The sequence below is a fragment of the Lepisma saccharinum genome, chromosome 6, assembly GCF_977018435.1.
Source record: "Lepisma saccharinum chromosome 6, izLepSacc3.1, whole genome shotgun sequence".
Taxonomy (NCBI): domain Eukaryota; kingdom Metazoa; phylum Arthropoda; class Insecta; order Zygentoma; family Lepismatidae; genus Lepisma; species Lepisma saccharinum.
Window position 1 is genome coordinate 93,042,259 of NC_139234.1, and position 22,581 is coordinate 93,064,839.

The 22,581-nt window shown below is 37.9% G+C and overlaps 1 protein-coding gene across 1 annotated transcript in view; it reads right to left on the reverse strand.

Moving 5' to 3' along the window:
* Positions 1–561: 561 nt before the first annotated feature.
* The window catches only part of SREBP (Sterol regulatory element binding protein), a 132,344-nt gene continuing 110,324 nt past the window's right edge, over positions 562–22,581 (reverse strand). The window contains exon 15 of the mRNA XM_083124230.1: positions 562–948. Within this exon, the coding sequence (XP_082980356.1) occupies positions 734–948 (215 nt within the window). The 3' untranslated portion in view covers positions 562–733. The remainder of the gene's footprint in view (positions 949–22,581) is intronic.

The window sequence follows — 22,581 nt, forward strand, 5'->3', positions numbered from 1 at the left end:
CTTTATTGCATTTTAGAACTTGTTGCATATAGTTTACACAGGGCCTTGCACTTCCTAACGACAGTGCTGAGCAGGCTAGCCATAATCATCATTTATAATAGCATAATTTTCAGGTAAACATACACTTCTTCAGGTCTAAACACATTAACTTGGATTAGCCTTGTTTTATACTCTACATGTATTTGCTCCTCAGGGAATACATTATGCATGAATTAGCATGTGGTGATTACACTGAAGAGAAGTAGTTAACATTGCTTGATTTAGTTGGTGTTTTAAGTCCACTTTATGCACAGTAAGGCTAATTGGGACTGGACCTACAGTTTAAAGTGGAATCCAAACCACTATGTGCCTCCACCGGGTATCTAACCTGGGACCCCTTGATTACAAGGTGATGACGCTACCACTATGCCATCGGGGAGACTGCACAAGTAGTTAACATAAAGAGTTGGATATTTCTCATTAAGACCATCAAATTATGAAACGAGTTGCCAGTTTTTGAAGGTGTCAACATACATTTCCATCATCAATAGTAGCGATCAGTTACATTCAAATGGTTGAAAACAACTACAATATTTATATGATATAAAAATTTATTTGGTTATCAATAGATGGATATTTTACACATGAAATGAATTTATTGTGCTAGACTAGCTACTGCACGTCTCTCAGCAAAATTGAATATCTCTTAGAAAAATAATTAAATGCTCACTCCCAGCACATTCCATTATATTCATTAATTGGTTACAGTATTTCCCAATGATTTCATCAACTGATAGCAATCCTGAAGACGTTTTCGATCACCAATTCTCTCCAATGTTTTTGCTGCTTCTGCTAACATCCCAACACGTTCTCCTGGCGTTGAAAGAAGTGGCGTTGGAAGATGCCTGCAGGCCATGTACAATGCTGTTGCATGTTCTCGTTCTCCACTGCCATCTTGGTGGGATTTGTCTGGAATAGAGACATTAATTTAGAATTTATGCTTCAATACTACAATTGTCATTCTAACTAACTCTCTGGCAGTTCTAATCCCGAAGGTTTATTACTGCAGGAACATAAGTTTTCGATCTCTCCATATTTTGAGAAAGATTTTGTGTGTTGTTGCTTGGTGCTGTTTCTGTTGTTTTTTCCTAAATCACCACTAGGTGTGCTGCTGTCGCATGTATGTCTGCATATATGTCGTCTGCTGTTCACCGGTGTTAATTGCTGCAGTAATGGAAGCTAGGCATGGCGTGCCTGACCACTATCTATGTTCAGTTTATGGTTGTGTCTATGAGAGTGTGTGTTTTGTATTATCATGTACTTTATCAATTTTATGGTTGTGGAATTTGATATGCTTGGCAAGTCCGGTGGTGGGTTGGGCAGTTTTTGCATTTGATAGGTGCTGCTGAATTCTCTCACTGACGAGCCTGATGGATCTGCCGATGTAATGAGCCTTGCACTCGCATTCAGCATCATAGACGCCTGGATTGTTGAGGGGGGAGAGGAAGTATCATTTATGTTTGTTTAGTTGGTCAGCTATTATGGAGGTTGGTTTGCAGGGACGGCGACAGGGGTGGGCACAGGTGGGCAAGCACCCACCCAAAAATTCCTGTGCCCACCAGATTGCCCACCCAATCAAATTCACTAAGTACATATAATAATAATAATAATAATAATAATTCCTTTATTTAGCGGGCGAGGTTCAGCCGTAGGCTGCTCTACCACCTAACCCTTGTCATGAGCTACATAAGAAATATAAGTATATATAATATAATATGATAATATATGAGTACAGATGGAAAAAAGCTTGATTACACTAAAGAGAAATAAAAAATCACATTACCTACAATTACGAATATTCTCATTTCAGTAATATTAGTCATAGGATTATATAAATGTGAAAGAACAAGAAAATATTAAAAAAATAAAAAAAAATACAAATGTGAAAAGAAAAAAAATATAAATGTAAATGTTAACATAAGGTTGCATTTAAGTAAATAATAATAATAATAATTTGAAGATATTAATAAAATTCCAATAGTTACAGTTATAGAATATGAGTGTTTTGTCGTTTGTTGAGTGCCAGTTCATTTCTAGTATGTGCTACTGTTCTGCTGCTGTTCGTGTAGAAGCATTTCTTTCAATTTAATTTTGAAACTCTTATTGAGTTTTATGGATTTAACATTTGTTGGTAGTGCATTCCATGCTTTCGGGGCAGATATAGAAAAGGATGAGGTATATAGCGTAGTCGAATGGTGAGGAATGTCAAATTCATTGTGACGACGTGTCCCGTGTCTGTGAATTGTGTTGCAATTACATAATTTTTCAAATAAGTACGTGGGTTTACGTTCAGTTTGCAGATCATGAATGAAGGATAGATAGTGTAGTAGCCTCCTGTTGGCCATTGTTAAAATATTATGTCTGTTTAAGATGGGAAGGATGTGATCGCATTTATCCAGGCCAAAAGTATATCTGATGCATGCATTTTGTGCGATTTGAATTTTTGTGGTGAGTTTTTCGCAAGTTTGGACCCATACACAGTGTCACAATAATCAAATAGTGGAAAAATTAAAGATTGAACTAGTCTAAGTTTACATTCTGAAGGTAGTTGATCTTGGAAACGGTAGAGGTTTCTCAGAATAAAATATGCTTTTTTACATTGTGCATTGATGTGGTCCGTCCAGTCCAACGTATCGTTAACAATCAAGCCAAGATTTTTTGCTGAATTTTTACATGGAATGGTTTCATTATTAATTTTAAGTTCAATTGGCTCAACAATAGAATTTTTTTGCGATTGTTTCGTTCCAATTAGCATATAAAGTGATTTTTCAGGGTTTATCTTAAGTCCGTTTGATGTACACCATGTGTAAATATTATTTAAATCGGTGTTGAGTGAGGAAATACTACTTTCTAGCGCTGTACGTCTAGTCGATATGTGAATGTTGCAATAAATTGGTGTATTCTGGTGTTCATTACATGTATTTTACTAATGAATATTATTTATACTAGAAATGTTCACATATCATCATCCCACAAAAAGCTGGTTTAAATTTGTCATTAGAAAGCAAAATGAGATCTTGAAACAAGAAAACTGTGACCAATTGAATACTTATATGATTAGAAGCAGCTAGTAGGCTTAGGAGGAGCAAAATTATGCAGGGTATGGTCAAAATGAGATCAGAATTTAGGGTGAGCTTGAGGGCTGCAGCTCCAGGCCTTCACTGGGGGAAGAAAGAGGCTTTAAAAAGTACCACATAAAGAAAAAATTAGGTACTTCGGATGTGATGAAAAAATGTCTGAATACGTATAACTAACCACCTCACGTAGCTTGGCGAAAAGATATAACTGAAACTGTGGATAGGATTGGGTTAGGGTTTTGGTGTTGTAAGCTCCAAGTCTTCACATATATAAATCCCGGCCTGCGTACGATTAAAGTAATCTCTAAATAAACAAATAAATACCTCAGCGTTGCTTCCTCCAGCAATACAATAAATTATTTCGACTTTTAATTAGGTCTACATTGAAATTCCAGAAGTATCTCTTTCTTTATTTTATTACAATTTTTATATTTCATTTTGAAATATCTCCATGGTATTCAAAATAACAACTTTGTATTCGTTCTACTAATAAATACTAATAAGAAGTAATCACAAAAACCACTACAATACCAAGGTATATTAATTTTGATGTAACATTTATGTGGGTTTGGATAAAGCAACAGAATTATTGAATTGATAATGGGTAGCTAATTCTATTTAGAAATCCTAGTTCCACACATAAATTTTGCCTATCAGTTACGTAATCATGCGATTTTTCTTGTGATTAACTTACGTAGAATTAAAAGAAGAAGGGGTGGGTTGGAAGGAAAGCTTTGTTGTGAGGGCGTCAGAGAACTAATCAATCAGATGAGAACGGTTTAAACTTTAGAAGCATCAGAGGTTTAGCCGAAAAGTTCAACAGAATGTGTAGATGCAGATGAAGTAAAGAAGAAAAGGTATGTCACGAAGTATGCATAAGAAAATTTTGTTTCTTTGTTTTTATAAGAAAATTTTGTTTCTTTGTTTTTAAGTCGAATTTTATGCTCACATAGGCTAATCGGGACTAAACCTAAAGTTTAAAGTGGAGTCCGAACCAGTGTGCATTGTGCAGAACTTCTTAATTATAAGGCGACAACGTTATGCCATTGGAGAAAAAATATATACAGAAGAACTCACAGGGAACGTGTTATATCACCACCATAAAAAATGCACTCATGTAAGAGGGTGTATTACCAGAGACAAATAGGCTATTTGAGACTTTTGGAGAACAACGTTATTGTTCACGGTGTTAGCTGCCTTGATCCAACAATGAAACACTGTGAACTTGAAACTACCACCTCAACTTTCGAAGTGGTGTGAACTAATGAAACTCCACTTTTGGAAGAGTAAGTTGTTGCTGATTCGACTGATTTGTTCTATGTGGTCACTTTTCTGCTAATTTGGCTGATGGCGATAATGAGGTTCAATGGTGATTAGATGAAAGTGATGAAGGGCAGACACTGAAAATACAACCCTCCCACAAATTATTATTTTGGTTTCAGGCCCAAAGACTCGTTCGCCTGCAAGATTAAAGTTTCCAGGGTATAATGCGCAGGAGAGAGGTTAACATTTGAGCGCTTTCGAGAAGGTCACGCCATACAACCCAAGTCGTCTGTGAAAAGGATATGAATTACCGGGTATACTGATCAATTTCGATGAATTCCTTGTGTCCAAAATCACATTCTACAAAATTTAAACTATTTGTTACCTCAGTACATGTGTTTACCTAACCATACGTGTATCACTTCTCCCGCATGAGTAACGAAGACTTACTTCAGAAAACGAATAACATCCTAGTTAACAGATTTTTCAATGTTACTTGATTATTACTTTTGGGCGATATTTTGTCAAAATAGCCTTTCATAAGCCTGGGGATACTCTATGCAGAATGAACAAAGAATTGGTTTTTCCGTGTGTGTGTGTGTGTGTGTTTACATTCCCAATAAGACATTAATTTTAATCCAAATATCCAGTGGCGGCGATTAGGAGCAGCGAGGGGGGGGGGAGTCCCCCCATCCTCGCCACTTGTTGCACCCGCACTATGGCCTCTTAATGCTAAGACTTTTCTACCAAAAAAGTAATCTGTCCTAGCCCCCACGTTTTGGCACCCGATAGCCGTTACTGCAAACATTCAGATACATTTGTCAGTTGTAATAACCTTGTAAGCCAAGAAAGTAACCCCCACGTTTCAGTCAAAAACTCATATGATGAAAATAATATGATCAGGAAACATGCATTTAAATTACGAAAAAGTAATTTCATTCTTCACCATTGTCTACCATCACAATTTCTATCACTGTCGCCTAATATATAAAGTGGAGTAGGTATGTGCCTTGTATTTTTGCACTTGAAGGACAAAATGTGATGCAACCAATTCACATTTATTTCACTACATTGACATGAAGGAAAGAATGTGATTAGAATGTATGGCTGCGCGCACACAAATACTTCTTGAAATAATTGTGTCCATCGGAGACAAAGAAGTGGATCAAGATGTGAGAATATATTAGAATAGAAAGAGGAAAGGCACCGAACAGACACACACTTTAATCTGATGTGTGTGTGTGCATGAAGAATGGAACGAGAGAAAGTGAAAGGGAGAAAGGGGAAACAAGCTGAGAAAGAAAGATATAAGAAGGCATTAGGAAGTAAAACAGAAAAGATGAAAAGGAAAGGGAAAAGAAGTGAAGGGAAATCGGGAGTGAAAGAGAGAAGGGGATACATATGCATGTATGTCATACATATATGTGTCTTTCATGCATATATATATATATATATATATGGTCTTACATTTATGCCTGCCCACCCTAATCTATCAATATACAGCTTCTGCCCACCCGGTCAAAAATTTCTGGCGCCGCCCCTGTTGGTTTGTGTGATATTTGGATGTTGTAGGGGCGGAGGGCTTTGGTAAGGCGGTTGGATGTGGTAGGATGGTACGGAAAGGCAAACCACTTGGTTCTGTTGCTGGGATCTGGTTGTGATGATGGTGCAGGTTGTCCGACTTGGATTTCACCTTTGTTGCACCATGTGGAGAGTTGACATTCAGTATATCCATGTTTTAGTGCCATCACGTGATATGATCCTCCCGAACCATATCAAAGATTCGGTCATATTTAATATTATTCTTAATTATTTTACTTTTTATATTCACTATAAAAACATTATGAAAGATGAGATATTTAATAGTTGAACTAATGACCTAACTCTGTCATTTGAGAAGTTTAGAATTTGTTATTTGCAAGATTCTTGAAATCAAAATCTTTCATTGTTGACAATTAGTCAAAAATATGTGTTCTCAGTTTTAGAATCAAACCATTATGAAAGCAATAAGAGCTAAATTTCAGTTGGAGTTAGTAGTAATATAAGCCTTATGAACATTGGGAAGAAGTTTTTAAGAATGTGACAACTTTATAGTAGAGAATATTATAGAAACTTTAAGGATCATAACTGTTGTGTTAGACATAGAAAAATGAACCTTATGGAACATACTGTTTAATCTTTAGAATATTGCCATTATACACAAATTAGTTCTGCCTATCACAGCTGTAGCTATGTTTATCTTTTGTGTCACGGGAGGCGCTCTGCTTGACATGCAAGGGTATAAATACAGCTTCGGAACCTAATTTTGGGGCATTTTCATCACCGACTCCGATGGATTAACATCGTAAATACTCAGCTCCCTTTATGGGAGGGTTCAAGAACTCAGTCTTCGTTCCCAAATTAGCTTCGAGACATAGTTATTCTGTCGTATGGGTAGGTTCGCCCTGTGAACATGCTAACATGTCACCATACGAAAGAATAAGTTCATTTCAACTTTATTTTGAAGTTTTCTGAAATTTTAAATAAAATCTTCACAAAATAATGTTAAATTTCGACTCAGAACTTACTGTTATTCTGACGCATGGGTAGGTTCGTCCTGTGGACATGCTAACATGTCACCATGCGTGAGAATAAGTTAATTTACGATTTCTTTCAACTTTGTGATAATTCAGTTTGATTTCTTCGAAACATATACGTAATATATTTTCAATTTTTGCATAAAGCAACAGGACTTAATGTTATTCTGCCGTATGAGTAGGTTCGCCCTGTGGGCATGCTAACATGCCATCATACGGAAGAATAAGTTCAGATTATTTCGTCTCCATGATTATTATTTATTGATCAGGTTATTCATTATTGATATCTGGCATGGTTAGGTTTCGCCCTGTGAACATGCTAACATGTTGCCATACCCGATATCAAGTCGATATGTCTAATATTTTACGAATTATAGCCGTTTGTATTTCTGCATATATATCTTGAAGCCAGACCATAATGTCCAATTTATATTAAGATCGGAGTCAATACTTAAAACCTTTGCCAGTCAAGTCAAAGTCATGCTTCATTATGTCAAGGAGCGTTCATAAAGTTCCAAGCAAGCGCCTGGTCGTCTTTATATAACTGATATGACAGCTTGATCCATATTATGTAAATAAACTGCAAAAGTCGTGTAGATTTAATTATAAGAAGGAAATCTGTTCTGTCCTTTATTTATGGAGATCTGTAACTAAGATGTAAATTTATAAAAGTATCTTGAAAATAAACCATCTTCAGGAAAATAATTGCCCATAAAGAAGCCTACTGAAGACGCAGACCTTTCTTCGGAAACAGATGTTATTCATTTATAAAATCTCCCTTTTCCATAGCCTGTCAAATGATTTAGTACATAACAGTCGAAGCTTCATATCCCACGTATTTCTACTACTATACCCGTACCTGAGAGGGGTCAGAGTATACCATTAGCCCACTGAGTTTTAGCCGAGGTGAAGAAACAGATGACATAGGATATTGAAAGGTGATTGAAAGAAATAGGAAGGTAAAGATGAGGATGGACGCTTTGTCTTCGTAATTTTTTTAATGTAATAGCTGTGATTGTATAATTTTTCGAAGGCGATTTATGTTCGAGGACGCTGACGACAGAGGGTGGCCTAAAGGTTCGAGAGAGGAACCACCACGAAGCCTAGTTCAGCATGAGAGCAGCCTAAAGTGTCGCGATGGATGTTTCCGCTCACTTTCTTCGTCTCCTTCGAAGTTTAGAGCTGGCGATCGAGCGCAGATCTCTCCCCAGCCATGCAGCTAAGCAATGATGATTTCAAAGGGATGATATTTGTTTTATTTTGATTTTGAGTGTTTTCCCTCATCAGTTGTTATGTTTTCCTTCCTAATTTTGCGTAACGCTATGCGTCGCTCTTCATAGTCATTCACCTGTTGATATGTGCTGATAGGAATATTGGCAGCCCTGAAAGAAGAACTCCCCCTTGGAATTGGAGGAAAGGAAATGAAGGGAGATAGTGTTGGTGATCTCGACTGAACCTTACAAATGGCATCCACAACGTGGGGCTCGATATCAATAGTGGTATCCTGAACGTGTTGGCTCGATTGTGTAGTGTACAAGGGCAAGACAATTGTTTAAAGTTGAGATTCATTGTGCAAGACCATTGAACTTTCATAGTAGTAGAAAAGCACAGAGCTATTTCGTTTCGAAATGTAGATGAAGCATTTGCGTAGCGCAAATAAAAATCTTACTTCGAGTTCAGGACTTAATGTTCCCGATTGTTGTCGAGACATTGATAAAGATAGAAAGAACTACATTTGTGTACAAGATCACGAAATTCCAGAGCTTCTACTTTATTTATAAAGATGCTAAACAACAATGTATTAAACTTCAGCGCAAGCCATGGGAGAAGGATCATTTGGAAAAATATGTATAAGGGCAAAATTGGTTTATTTAGTGAGCATATGGAACAAAAAAGAAAAAGATCGGATTCAAAGTATATTTGATAAAAAGAAAGCTATTGAGCTTCTACTGTATTAAGCCGCGACGCATCCCATTGTTGTCATTCTTTCTCAGAAAGTTGGACAAGTTGGTCACGATCCTCTTTAACTCTTATTAAGTTCCTTTCTAAACGATATGGATCTAGGCAGTTCCCGTGTTTATCATGCTGCACAACACCGACCCTTTGAATTTAAAGTCGGCTACCATTGACCAGAGGTATAGTGGGGAGGCAAATGGTAATATATTTGCCTTCCGTGGGATTTTTGTGGTACAATAATGGGAGTTAGTTTTTCTGAAAGGTATTGGCACAAGGAAACCGAATATGGATGTTGCCAATCCCAAAAATTGTGCAGGGGGGTGGGAGGGGGGATTCAAAATGGCCAACAACTCGTTTCACCGAAGCAGCAATATCTTCATCATTTATACGACTACAACAAATTTTCAAAGCTTTAAATACTTCTTGATGCAGTTTATACAATTACTAAAATAATGTGAATAATATAAATGAACCTGTTAGCCTTTTACGGATTGCTTAATATAGCTCTTCTGGTTTCCATTGAAGGTTTACTTTCTGTTACAGAGTATAAAAAAATATTTTGGAATGAAACAAAATATTCATTGTGTAGCTTTCATTATTTTATTTTATTTAATTACGCCATCATCATAAATTTTAGATACAAGAACAGAAAAACTCCATGGCATCATATTGATGTATTTGTTTGTTACCGAAAACACAATGAAATTAATTTTAAAAAAAAAAAGGTAAAGTGTTCCCCTGTGCATAGCACCACGCCATGAAGGCGTATAGGGGGTGTGGGGGTAACGCCCCACACTTTCTTGATCCGGTCGTGAGTGGGGGTGATGTGATCAGCATCATGCCCCTGACCGCCTTTACCCCCCAGGGTTTCCCCCAGGTACCCATGTTATTCGACGCTGGGTAGGCACCGGGGCCGCTTCCACCGTTAGAAAAGTTCCCGGATTTGAACCGGCCGGGGATCGAACCCGGGACCTTGAGCATGGTAGTCAGACGCGTTACCGACTGAGCCACCGCGGCCACAATTTAATTTAATTAATGAAATTAATTAAATATTATAATAATAATCTGTTTCAGAAGATCATTACTACAAAGTGTTTGAAAACAGGAGGTTATCCAAATAAAAAGAATGTAAAATAATAATTACACTTATTAATCAGTTTCACTGTCTTCATATGAACTATTATCCCCATTCCGGTTAAAACAGTTATTTACATCATTGTCGGGTCCACACATTCACACATGTCGGTGCATGGAAAGGCATGACGTCTGCATTCACATACAAGTGTTGAACATCTACTCTTTTTGCATGAACATTTCACTAGCTCCAGAATGGCCTGTGGGGCAGGTTGCATCGTGGTCATCTGGGGTACAAATGTACCGTTTTGTCTTTCCCATCCATAACCAGCATCTGACTGTGGAATCTTCAGATTCGCAACAACATCACTTCGCCATACCATGGCTTGATAATGTGCTCTCAATATAGCATAGCGAAGAGCTGACTGTGTTGGTGGCATTTTCTCTGATTCGGCAATTTTCTTTTAAAACAAGGTAAAGTGGACAGCTCCAACAACCGATTTTGCAGAGTTTGGCATGTAAAGTTTACAAACAAAACGTTCTAACGCATCAAAAATACCATTAGATGGTGTTGCATCCAATCCCAAGTTTGCAAAAGCTTGCAAAATACGACTGACACTATTAATGTCTTCTTCACTAGCAATATCTTCTGTTGCAGCATGTAATATCTTTGCTATGAGCCATTACTTAATTTCCTTAACACCTAGATTGTCATTCATTGATGAAAAATTAGTATATGTTGGAGATTTTGGGGTTGGTTTTGTTGGCATACTGCATTATTTCAATAATGTCACGCTGGCTGGAATTTCTGTTAGGGCTCTATTGTTTGATGATTTAATCAAGTGTATAGCTGGTGAATTATCATCTGATCCTTTCTGTTGATAAACGGCAAGGGCAGTTGCATGTGTGGTATTCTTCCCATCTAGTGTATCCTCCACGAAATCCACGCTATCCACTGCGAAGAAAATATATCTGCCGGCACATACACTCCCTGGTTATTTCTGATATCATCTATTATCGTCTCAGCTATTTGTGTTTCACATCGTCTAAGTCGATCGTATCCAATTGACAGACCACATCCATGCAAAAGCTCAATGACCTTCTTGTTCCTTACAGATTGGTGAACTGATAATCCTACAGCTACTTGCTGAGGCATTACGCGTGTAGACTGAATATTTGTAGTTGTTGTACATTTCACTTGTCTCTCATTATATGTCATGGATATTGCAGTTTGTGATATGCTCATGACAGCCTTGTTAACACTTGATTGCTTGAGTTCTGAAGACATATGTTCAACAGTACCACAAATAAGCCATCTGAGAAAAGAATACACTTCTCGTGGCACATGTTCTTCTGTTGCTTCTAATGATCCTGTGAATTCCCACTTCTTAGTGTTCATTATAGACTTACGAAGATAACTAGCAGCATCATACAAACTCCTCATAGTCAAGTCCAAATCTTCATCATCATTCTGTGATGTCATAGCAATATCTCGTGCATGCTTCATACTAACATTTCAGGTTGATTTCTATGTGATGGACGGTGAAATTCAATATCTGTAACATTTTTCTGCAGCAATTTCTTAATTTTTTCCTTGTTATAGATGGATAAGCGACATTATTAATAACACCAGTGGCGTCTCGTCCCTTGGGGCAGCAATGGATATGACAGGGCTCCTAGCGGCATTGATGTCAGTTATCATCTCGGGGCTCGTCGCAGAGAAAGGCGTGGTATAAACTACACGCTACAGTGAAGGTCACGTGCTAGCAGAAAGAGCAAAGGGAGGAGTGCAATGGGTTTGGATGTTGATTCGGGGCTACTTCCGTGGTGTCGCGTTCGTTCGATCCCGCGTGTTGTAGTGTAGCGTTGCGGTGGCTTTTATTCGCTATGAACAAAGTGGATTTCTTGCTGGCGACACCATTTCAGACATTGAGTGACCAAGAAAAACTTGTTGTTAAAGAATTAGGTCCTGACCATCCGAGTGTTACATTAATACAAAAACACAAATAGGCATATATTAAATAGAATTATCGATTGCTTAAAATTCTGTGGTCGACCTGAACTTGCTCTACGAGGACATAACGAAAGAGAACAATCTTTAAACAGAGGCATCTTCCTAGATTTAGTAAATGAGATTGCTAAGCTAGATAACAGTTTGCATGAACATTTAGAGGAATCCAAAGTAAATAAATACACATCAGCCGTGATACAAAATTAGTTGTGTTAACAAAACAGCATGCGCTATTGAGTGCTGCGATATATCATCAAGCCGAAGAGAGATTTGGGGCAACTGAACATTTGGAGTGTTTCAACTTAGTTGACCCTGCAAAATTCAATGACTGGAGGAAGTCTGATTTTCTCGATGATTCGTGTAAGAATTGTGCCAAATATTATCTCTTCATAGAAGAGGGAAAACTAAAGAGTGAACTTCGTGTTCTTTATTGTAGTGAAGAGTTTAAAAACATAAACTCTATCAGTACATTGCATTCGTTTTACATTGAAAATGATTTAGAGGATACCTTTTCAGAAACAGTAAAAATGACAAACATACTTGTAGTTTTAACAACTCCAGTGGCAGCAGCTGAATCTGAACGATGTTTCAGCACATTGAAGCGTATTAAAACCTGCTTAAGAAATGCAATGGGACAAGCCAGACTCAATGCCATGGCAGTGCTTACAATAGAGAAAGAGTACATTGCAAACATAGAGGGCTTCAATGAAAAAATAATTACAAAATTTGCTGAGCAGAAGAACAGGAGAGCACAGTTCTTGTTTAAATGAGAACCAACGTTCGTAGAAAGGTACGTTTCACAGCAATACCTGTTTCTTTTGTAATTCATGTGAATGGTCATTATATTTTAAATTCTTTAAAAATATAAGTCCAATTTTGTAGTTTAGAAGAAGAAAAGTGCCTGTTTTTTGTAATTCATATGAATTGTTATTACCTTTAAATATTTTTTTTTAAATAAGTCCAGTTTTGTAGTCTAGAAGAAAAATACCTATTTTTTTTATTCATTTGAATTGTCATTATATTTTAAATTCTTTAAAAAATAAGCCCCGGCCAAATTTGAGGCCACGAGATGCCACTGCATAACACGAATGTTTTCATAAGTGGTTTGCACATCAACCATACTCAAGGAACCAGTCTTTAACCTCTTAACTGGGAAATTTCCTCGTCGAAAGCCCAATCTGCCCTGGGAATTTTTGTTGATAAATTGATGAATTTCGTAAACCAATATTTTAGTTAATATTTCTGTGCTCCATGGCATACCATTTAGGTATTGTTTATTCTTTTATTGGTCCTTGTTGTACTTTTTACAATATGCGAGATTTACAACTACAATATATCTCGGATTTCCTCGGCAGGAAAAACACGCCGTCGCTTCCGATTTGCCTGAGCCATTATTGCATACGCGATAGAACTGAACGTCGGGCTGTGTTCGTTGCTTCCCGCTAACTCTAACGGTTACAACAGTCTGGAAGTCAGAGACATCTGGTGAAACAAAGAAGAAAGTAATTTGACGAAGTATCTCGTCATACACAACAGATATCAGCAGTAAGAACATGAGAACGTAGTATCCCGTCATGCCCATTATAAATCACTAGAGCCAGAACGGAGTATTACGTCATACCCAGTTAAGAGGTTAAACACTCTTGAATCATACAGATGAATTCAATCTCTGATGCAGCTTCAGGGGCTGTAGAGATATTGGGTGCACTGGTATCGTAGTACATGTGTCACATTATTTGCCCAGCCCGGCAAATTGTATCTAATGTCGATAGCGTTACCATCTTCAGGGTTGATTGCTGTATTGAGCTTTATCTGGAGGGCTTCATTTCCACTTTTAGCAATAGCATCACTCAGGCTTTTTAGAGCATGATCAACCGACAGCTTCCTGAGGGAATTTGCACGTATCTGACCACCATTACAGAAGAAGCATTCATCTTTGTTGAATGGAATGCAATGTGAACGTGTTAACTTGGTGTGCTGCTTTCCGCCACAGTTGGTGTTTGCTGATGTTGGCTTTCATAGCGCTTTTTCATACGCTCAATTTTCCCTTGTGAGTGACATCTTGATAAGAACTTCGGTGCCATGATCCCCTGTTGTCTGCCAGCATGGCAGCAGTCATTCCACGTATACGAATATTAGATGATACATACTTCACGTTTTCGTATTCAGCATTCTCTTGCACACTTTGTAAAACCTTTTCATGTGTGGTGGGGTTTGTGATTAGTCCTTCGGTTAATTTCTGTTGACATATTATACAGAGTGCATAGTTGATTTCCATTTTTAGCCTCGTTTCTGGTTCACTGAGATCAACTGAAAAATATTTTTTTTGTATTTAATTATGCATAACATGAGCTTGTTAAAGCTTTTTTAAAATAAATATGTAGCGTTACCGCTAGTTTTTACACAATTCACATTATTCCTAATAATCGTAGAAACTGCATCAAGAAGTATTTAAAGCTTTGAAAATTTGTTGTAGTCGTATAAATGATGAAGATATTGCTGTTTCGGTGAAACGAGTTGTCGGCCATTTTGAATCCTCCCTCCCCCCCCCCCCCCGCACAATTTTTGGGACTGGCAACATCCATATTCGTTTTCCCTGTGCCAATACCTTTCAGAAAAACTAACTCCCACTATTGTACCACAAAAATCCCACGGGAAACTACATGCTCCCCCAGTAATAAAGAACATAACGAGAGACAGGCATGGAGAATGAAGCGAGAATTAGATAACATTAACTCCCAGAAGTATAGAGACTGGCATCAACAATTCGAGCAAGCTGAAAGGGATCTATATCGAGAGATTCAATTGGAGACATCCATGTCAACTGTGGTTGAAGAGCATATCTACAAGATGGAAGATAGAATAAAAGGTCACGTCAGCTACGAAATTTCTCGTGCCACCGAGACTTTGTCACAACAGCTAAATTCCCAATTTGACAATCTTAAATCCTGGATGCAAGATCAGCTGAGCGCAGCCAAGGATATGCAAAGATCCAGTGAGTGCGTGGAAAGGTCAACCCAGACTAGAAACCCGGAAATGAAGGAGGCTGGAATCGATCCATTGGAACTGGAAGGACATCCTGAACCTCAATTTCGAGATGTTGCTCTAGCTACAGAGGATCCAAGTGCTTTGACTAATGCTCCTAGAATAACATCCGAGGAAATGACCACCTTTGACGTTGAAACTGGAGGAAATGTGTACCCTGTGGATAGTGACGATATGGTCAGTTTGTGTTTATCGCCTAATCTGGACATAGAATTTGACCAGATATTAAGTACTTTGACGAATGATACTATAGAGGACAAGTTTCTAGAAGAAGAAGATGGAGTGCCGCTCGGATGCGACAATGGTGCAAGTGAAACGATTCAGATTAGTGGTCGTACCGTAAATCAGATGGAACCCAATAAGACTTTAAGTTTGTTATTGAAAGCATATTGGGGGAAAGGCAGTTAAAATTCAATGACTTAGTGCACGAAGTCATGCAGAAATTTTGCACCGATTATAGTAAGTCCGCTGCTAAGAGGCGAATTCTATGTTATGTCAATGTAAGGAATGGATTCGCAAGCCTCAGACGCAAAAAAATAATTGAAAAGCACTAACTGTGGGGCATAAACAGCAGGCACTTATGTAAATAGGTACATACGTACGTTTGTGAATAGATGTAAATAGATAGGTGTAAGTAAATGGGTGTGCATGTATGAGTGAATACAGATCTGTATCATTGTCTACGATTAGTCTATGTGTATCTTCATGGTGGTTGCGGTAAACGCGGTTTAAAATTACTTACGTGAAATTTAGAAGATTTCGTACTTCCGCGTTGCACAATTTAATGGTTCAATCCTATTAATTTCGAAGATCCACTGTCTTCATTCACAAAAGGGTCGGCGTTTGAAGCGGAGATGGTACAGCGTCACTACATTGTTTGTTCCTGGGCGGCGGTGGTTGCGATTTTTCCCGTTCGGCAGCACTGGCGCGCTCATCTTGGTTTGTGTCGTCTGCTTCCTGTTGTCCGGTGGCGTTGTCAGTTGGGGGTTGGGGGGCTGGGCAGCGTTGCTCGGTAATGTGCCGTTCCTGTTCCCCGCGTGGCTGGAGGGGGGTCGAGTATGTGCATAGCATCTTTTCTTTTTCAGGTCGGGGATCTTTCTGAGGACAGGGTGCCAAGTTGGGTGTGCTTGCCCATTGTCCAGGTTTAGTGCTGGTTTCTGCTGGATGATGGCATGGGTTTCTTTGATGGTGTTTTCTATGACAGACTCCACTAACCACACCATCTCCTTCATATCCATACTTCAACCAACCGGCTCTGTCATAGAAAACACCATCAAAGAAACCCATGCCATCATCCAGCAGAAACCAGCACTAAACCTGGACAATGGGCAAGCACACCCAACTTGGCACCCTGTCCTCAGAAAGATCCCCGACCTGAAAAAGAAAAGATGCTATGCACATACTCGACCCCCCTCCAGCCACGCGGGGAACAGGAACGGCACATTACCAAGCAACGCTGCCCAGCCCCCCAACCCCCAACTGACAACGCCACCGGACAACAGGAAGCAGACGACACAAACCAAGATGCGCGCGCCAGTGCTGCCGAACGGGAAAAATCGCAACCACCGCCGCCCAGGAACAAACAATGTAGTGACGCTGTACCATCTCCGCTTCAAACGCCGACCCTTTTGAGAATGAAGACAGTGGATCTTCGAAATTAATGGGATTGAACCATTAAATTGTGCAACGCGGAAGTACGAAATCTTCTAAATTTCACGTAAGTAATATGTGTATCTTAATCTAAATGTATATTAATCTATGTGCGTACTGGTCTATATGTGTGTTAGTCTATGTGTAGGTTAAGTTGAGCGTATTGTAAATATCTGACGTCTATACAAGTGCATCTCTCATTATATATGTATATAAGTACTTAGTCTGAAAATTGAAAAAGTCATTATTTAAATTTTACGGGAAAAAGGTTCATATATAGATTTGTGAGCTGAAATAATTTCTCCTTCTTCGTTAACTACGCCGAAGAAATTATTTTTTGACCAGGGGGGATATTGATATGATCCTCCCGAACCATATCAAAGATTCGGTCATATTTAATATTATTCTTAATTATTTTACTTTTTATATTCACTATAAAAACATTATGAAAAATGAGATATTTAATAGTTGAACTAATGACCTAACTCTGTCATTTGAGAAGTTTAGAATTTGTTATTTGCAAGATTCTTGAAATCAAAATCTTTCATTGTTGACAATTAGTCAAAAATATGTGTTCTCAGTTTTAGAATCAAACCATTATGAAAGCAATAAGAGCTAAATTTCAGTTGGAGTTAGTAGTAATATAAGCCTTATGAACATTGGGAAGAAGTTTTTAAGAATGTGACAACTTAATAGTAGAGAATATTATAGAAACTTTAAGGATCATAACTGTTGTGTTAGACATAGAAAAATGAACCTTATGGAACATACTGTTTAATCTTTAGAATATTGCCATTATACACAAATTAGTTCTGCCTATCACAGCTGTAGCTATGTTTATCTTTTGTGTCACGGGAGGCGCTCTGCTTGACATGCAAGCGTATAAATACAGCTTCGGAACCTAATTTTGGGGCATTTTCATCACCGACTCCGATGGATTAACATCGTAAATACTCAGCTCTCTTTATGGGAGGGTTCAAGAACTCAGTCTTCGTTCCCAAATTAGCTTCGAGACATAGTTATTCTGTCGTATGGGTAGGTTCACCCTGTGAACATGCTAACATGTCACCATACGAAAGAATAAGTTCATTTCAACTTTATTTTGAAGTTTTCTGAAATTTTAAATAAAATCTTCACAAAATAATGTTAAATTTCGACTCAGAACTTACTGTTATTCTGACGCATGGGTAGGTTCGTCCTGTGGACATGCTAACATGTCACCATGCGTGAGAATAAGTTAATTTACGATTTCTTTCAACTTTGTGATAATTCAGTTTGATTTCTTCGAAACATATACGTAATATATTTTCAATTTTTGCATAAAGCAACAGGACTTAATGTTATTCTGCCGTATGAGTAGGTTCGCCCTGTGGGCATGCTAACATGCCATCATACGGAAGAATAAGTTCAGATTATTTCGTCTCCATGATTATTATTTATTGATCAGGTTATTCATTATTGATATCTGGCATGGTTAGGTTTCGCCCTGTGAACATGCTAACATGTTGCCATACCCGATATCAAGTCGATGTCTCTAATATTTTACGAATTATAGCCGTTTGTATTTCTGCATATATATCTTGAAGCCAGACCATAATGTCCAATTTATATTAAGATCGGAGTCAATACTTAAAACCTTTGCCAGTCAAGTCAAAGTCATGCTTCATTATGTCAAGGAGCGTTCATAAAGTTCCAAGCAAGCGCCTGGTCGTCTTTATATAACTGATATGACAGCTTGATCCATATTATGTAAATAAACTGCAAAAGTCGTGTAGATTTAATTATAAGAAGGAAATCTGTTCTGTCCTTTATTTATGGAGATCTGTAACTAAGATGTAAATTTATAAAAGTATCTTGAAAATAAACCATCTTCAGGAAAATAATTGCCCATAAAGAAGCCTACTGAAGACGCAGACCTTTCTTCGGAAACAGATGTTATTCATTTATAAAATCTCCCTTTTCCATAGCCTGTCAAATGATTTAGTACATAACAGTCGAAGCTTCATATCCCACGTATTTCTACTACTATACCCGTACCTGAGAGGGGTCAGAGTATACCATTAGCCCACTGAGTTTTAGCCGAGGTGAAGAAACAGATGACATAGGATATTGAAAGGTGATTGAAAGAAATAGGAAGGTAAAGATGAGGATGGACGCTTTGTCTTCGTAATTTTTTTAATGTAATAGCTGTGATTGTATAGTTTTTCGAAGGCGATTTATGCTCGAGGACGCTGACGACAGAGGGTGGCCTAAAGGTTCGAGAGAGGAACCGCCACGAAGCCTAGTTCAACATGAGAGCAGCCTAAAGTGTCGCGATGGATGTTTCCGCTCACTTTCTTCGTCTCCTTCGAAGTTTAGAGCTGGCGATCGAGCGCAGGTCTCTCCCCAGCCATGCAGCTAAGCAATGATGATTTCAAAGGGATGATATTTGTTTTATTTTGATTTTGAGCGTTTTCCCTCATCAGTTGTTATGTTTTCCTTCCTAATTTTGCGTAACGCTATGCGTCGCTCTTCATAGTCATTCACCTGTTGATATGTGCTGATAGGAATATTGGCAGCCCTGAAAGAAGAACTCCCCCTTGGAATTGGAGGAAAGGAAATGAAGGGAGATAGTGTTGGTGATCTCGACTGAACCTTACACACGGAAGAGGTGGTAGATGCTAGGTGCAAGGTCTGGACTGTATGGCAGATGATCGAATACTTCCTAGCCAAAAGATTCGATCAGATCTTGAGTTTGAGCCGCAGCATGTGGCCTTGCATTGTCATGAATCAGTACGACACCAGGTGACAGCATTCCACGCCGTTTGTTCTGGATTGGTAAACTAAGTTTTCTTAGGGTCTCACAGTAGGAAGCTGAGTTAATTGATTTTGATTTTCTGAAACATTTTAACGAAGCGTACAGACTGACGCCGTGAATGCAAATGGCGTCGGATCCTGCTCAAAGAATGCCGTGAGCCTCCACGTGCACTCATTCCCACATGCAATTTCAAACAGTATTCACAAGCAGACCTTGCACCTAGCGTCTACCACCTCTTCTGCCATCTGAAGACCTTCCTGGGCGGCAAACCTTTAGTCACTGATGAAGAAGTGAAAACGACCGTGACTAACTGGCTATCATGAAAGGCGGCAGAGTTCTATGAGGAGGATATCCAAAAACTCATAGTTCGTTACGATAAATGTTTAAACCGGCAAGGAAATTATGTAGAAAAATAGAGAAGTGTATGTAAATTCAGAAAATAAATGTTTTTTGAAAAACATTTACTTACTTCATTTTTATTGCAAAACTGACGTTACTTAAAAAATAACCCTTGTATACTACCTGCAATAAGTCTGCTTTTAATTTCCTGTTAACAATATTTTCATTTGTTAATATTACTCCGAAATAGTTGAATTTAGAAAATGAATGAAGTGACTTATCTATAATTAACTTTTGATTATCACCTACTACTTGGTTTCAATCCTAAGCTGGTATTTTGTTTTCTCTGTGCTCACTTGCAAACTCAACTTCTTTGCTGCTTCTAAAATAGTTGACAGTATTCACTTCATTTGCTACTATATCACCATCATAAAGTAATTAATAAAGTGAGAGGGGAATATATATATTGACAGGCACTGAAAGAATACCAGCTCAGTTGCATGAGTAACAAATTAAAACTCTTCAAGAAATAACTGATCTGTGTATGCAATTTCCACAGATGGAGAATAGTCTAGCAGTATCTCTCAATGTGTTGTAGAGACTGGATTTTAAAGGGAAGTCCTTTATTATTTTACATCACGGATCATTGGAATGAATAACAACTGTCTTGATATTCATCTTCCATCAACAACATTACATGGTCAAAGAAAAATTGACTTCATTTTTCCTCTTTTTCAGCCCACATTCCCTTTAAAACATTTTTCATTTTGGTCCCTTAATTGACTAGTTTTTCAGCCTACATTCCTGTTTTTCCCCTCTTTAAAAAAACATCTTCCTTGGTCCTTTATTGACAAGATATCAAATATTTTGTACTACTGTATTTTCCCTGAACAAAACATTCAACAATTGTCTTTATCGTGCATCTTAGAGGAAAGAAAGAACAAGCACCTTCTGCCTTGCCTTCCCTCCACGAGTGTTGGGAGTACGTTGCAGGGATTGTTGAAAGTTGAAACAATGTAATCTGGGCTTAAGCAGTAACAAATGCACTGTAAGTGGGATGCCTGTTGGTTTGATTGATTGATTGATTGATTTAGTTTATTTTACTTCGCGTTTTGTGCCTCTTGGCTAATTTGCGAAGATGGGGATGAGTGATGAATGGACATTTACAAACAACCAAGCCCGACCGGGATTCGAACCCGGGACCCTTGGCGTCACTGCGCAGGATGCCTGTTGGGTTGAAAGTGTACTCAACTGCTAGATTTAGACATTTATTGTGAATTTTTTTTTTTTTAGAATAGTTTTAACTTAACTGTGTGGCAGTGACGACAGTACTGAGTATCAGTGAAATAGCAAAGCCAGGCAGAAGTGGCAGCAAGCTATTGAATATGGTAAGCTGTTGCAAGGAAGATTTCATCGAAAAGGATGATAAGATTATTCGGTGTACTTTACCTTCAAAAAAAGGAAATGAAAAGGACTATAGTTTATTTTTGCACTCAATTAAAAATATTATTTTAAATTAAAGCATAATATATACCATTCATATATAAAAAGGGATACATTAATACGAAATTTAATGTATCCCTTTTTATACGTATATATGAAAGTTATATATTGCACTTTCACTTAAAATAGTATTTTTAGTGGAGTGCAAAAAAACTATAGTCCTTTCCCCCCATTTCTTTAGCAATACTTTTCCCCTGTTTTGTCATTTACGAAGGAAAATTTTTCCCTTTCAAATCTGGTCTCTAATGATGATATAAGTTCTCTATGATGCTTGATCTACACTTAATAAAATAAACTTCTGTGAAAGTGATATTAATTGAACACAATGGAGAAATGCAGGAAGCATAGGTCAAACAAATTAAGCATTTCTTTCATGTTTGGGTTATAGTCTCAAAGTGGTAACATTGCACGCTTAAATTTTACACAGACATTCTACATCCCTAAATTAGTTTCTAATTCTGAGGTTTGACTTGGTGGGAACACAGATTCCACTTTAAATTGTATGTCCAGTCCTGTCCGGCCTATCTGTGTTGAAAGTGGACTTAAACTTTGCCATGACTTTTCTAAATTCAAACATAGAATTCAATCAATGTATCCTCGACTCCATTATCATGTCAACTGCTTCATAGTACAGGGTGGCCGAAAATTCATGCAACCCACATTGAACGTTCGTAACTTCTGTACAAAAAGAGATAGAAACACACAAACCTTCCGCTGGGTATTTCCTTTGTCTATGTGGATATTATTTAAGCATCAAACAAGAAAATTTTTGTGTGTATCAATAGTCTCTGTGGGTATTTATTGAATTGATAAAAGAACGATAAAGTATTACACATTTTATGCATTACAAACAATTTTATGGGGTTTTGCATAAATTACAAGGTGTACTGCAAGGTGTACTGCCAACATTGGTCGTGTCAGAGGGTGGTACCAGGTGAGTCCAACATCTCCCTATGTTATTCAATTAGTGTGCAGATGAAAGAAAAAATGGATCTCTCACGTGCCTGTATTCTCGTTCACGCCAGCACATTTTCAAGCGTGCACTTTTCAAACTTGCCGCGAAGTCCAAAAAAAAAATTGTAACTCAAGAACTAATTGTCCTAGACAGATGAAATTCGTTTTGTTTTCTTTCTTTTAGTGGATGTAAAATCTATACATTGTGCCTCCCAATAATTAGTGCTAAACGAAGGAGAAAGTTGATTTTTTTTTAAGTTGAAATACTGCAACCCCCGCCCTTCAATAAATCGAAGT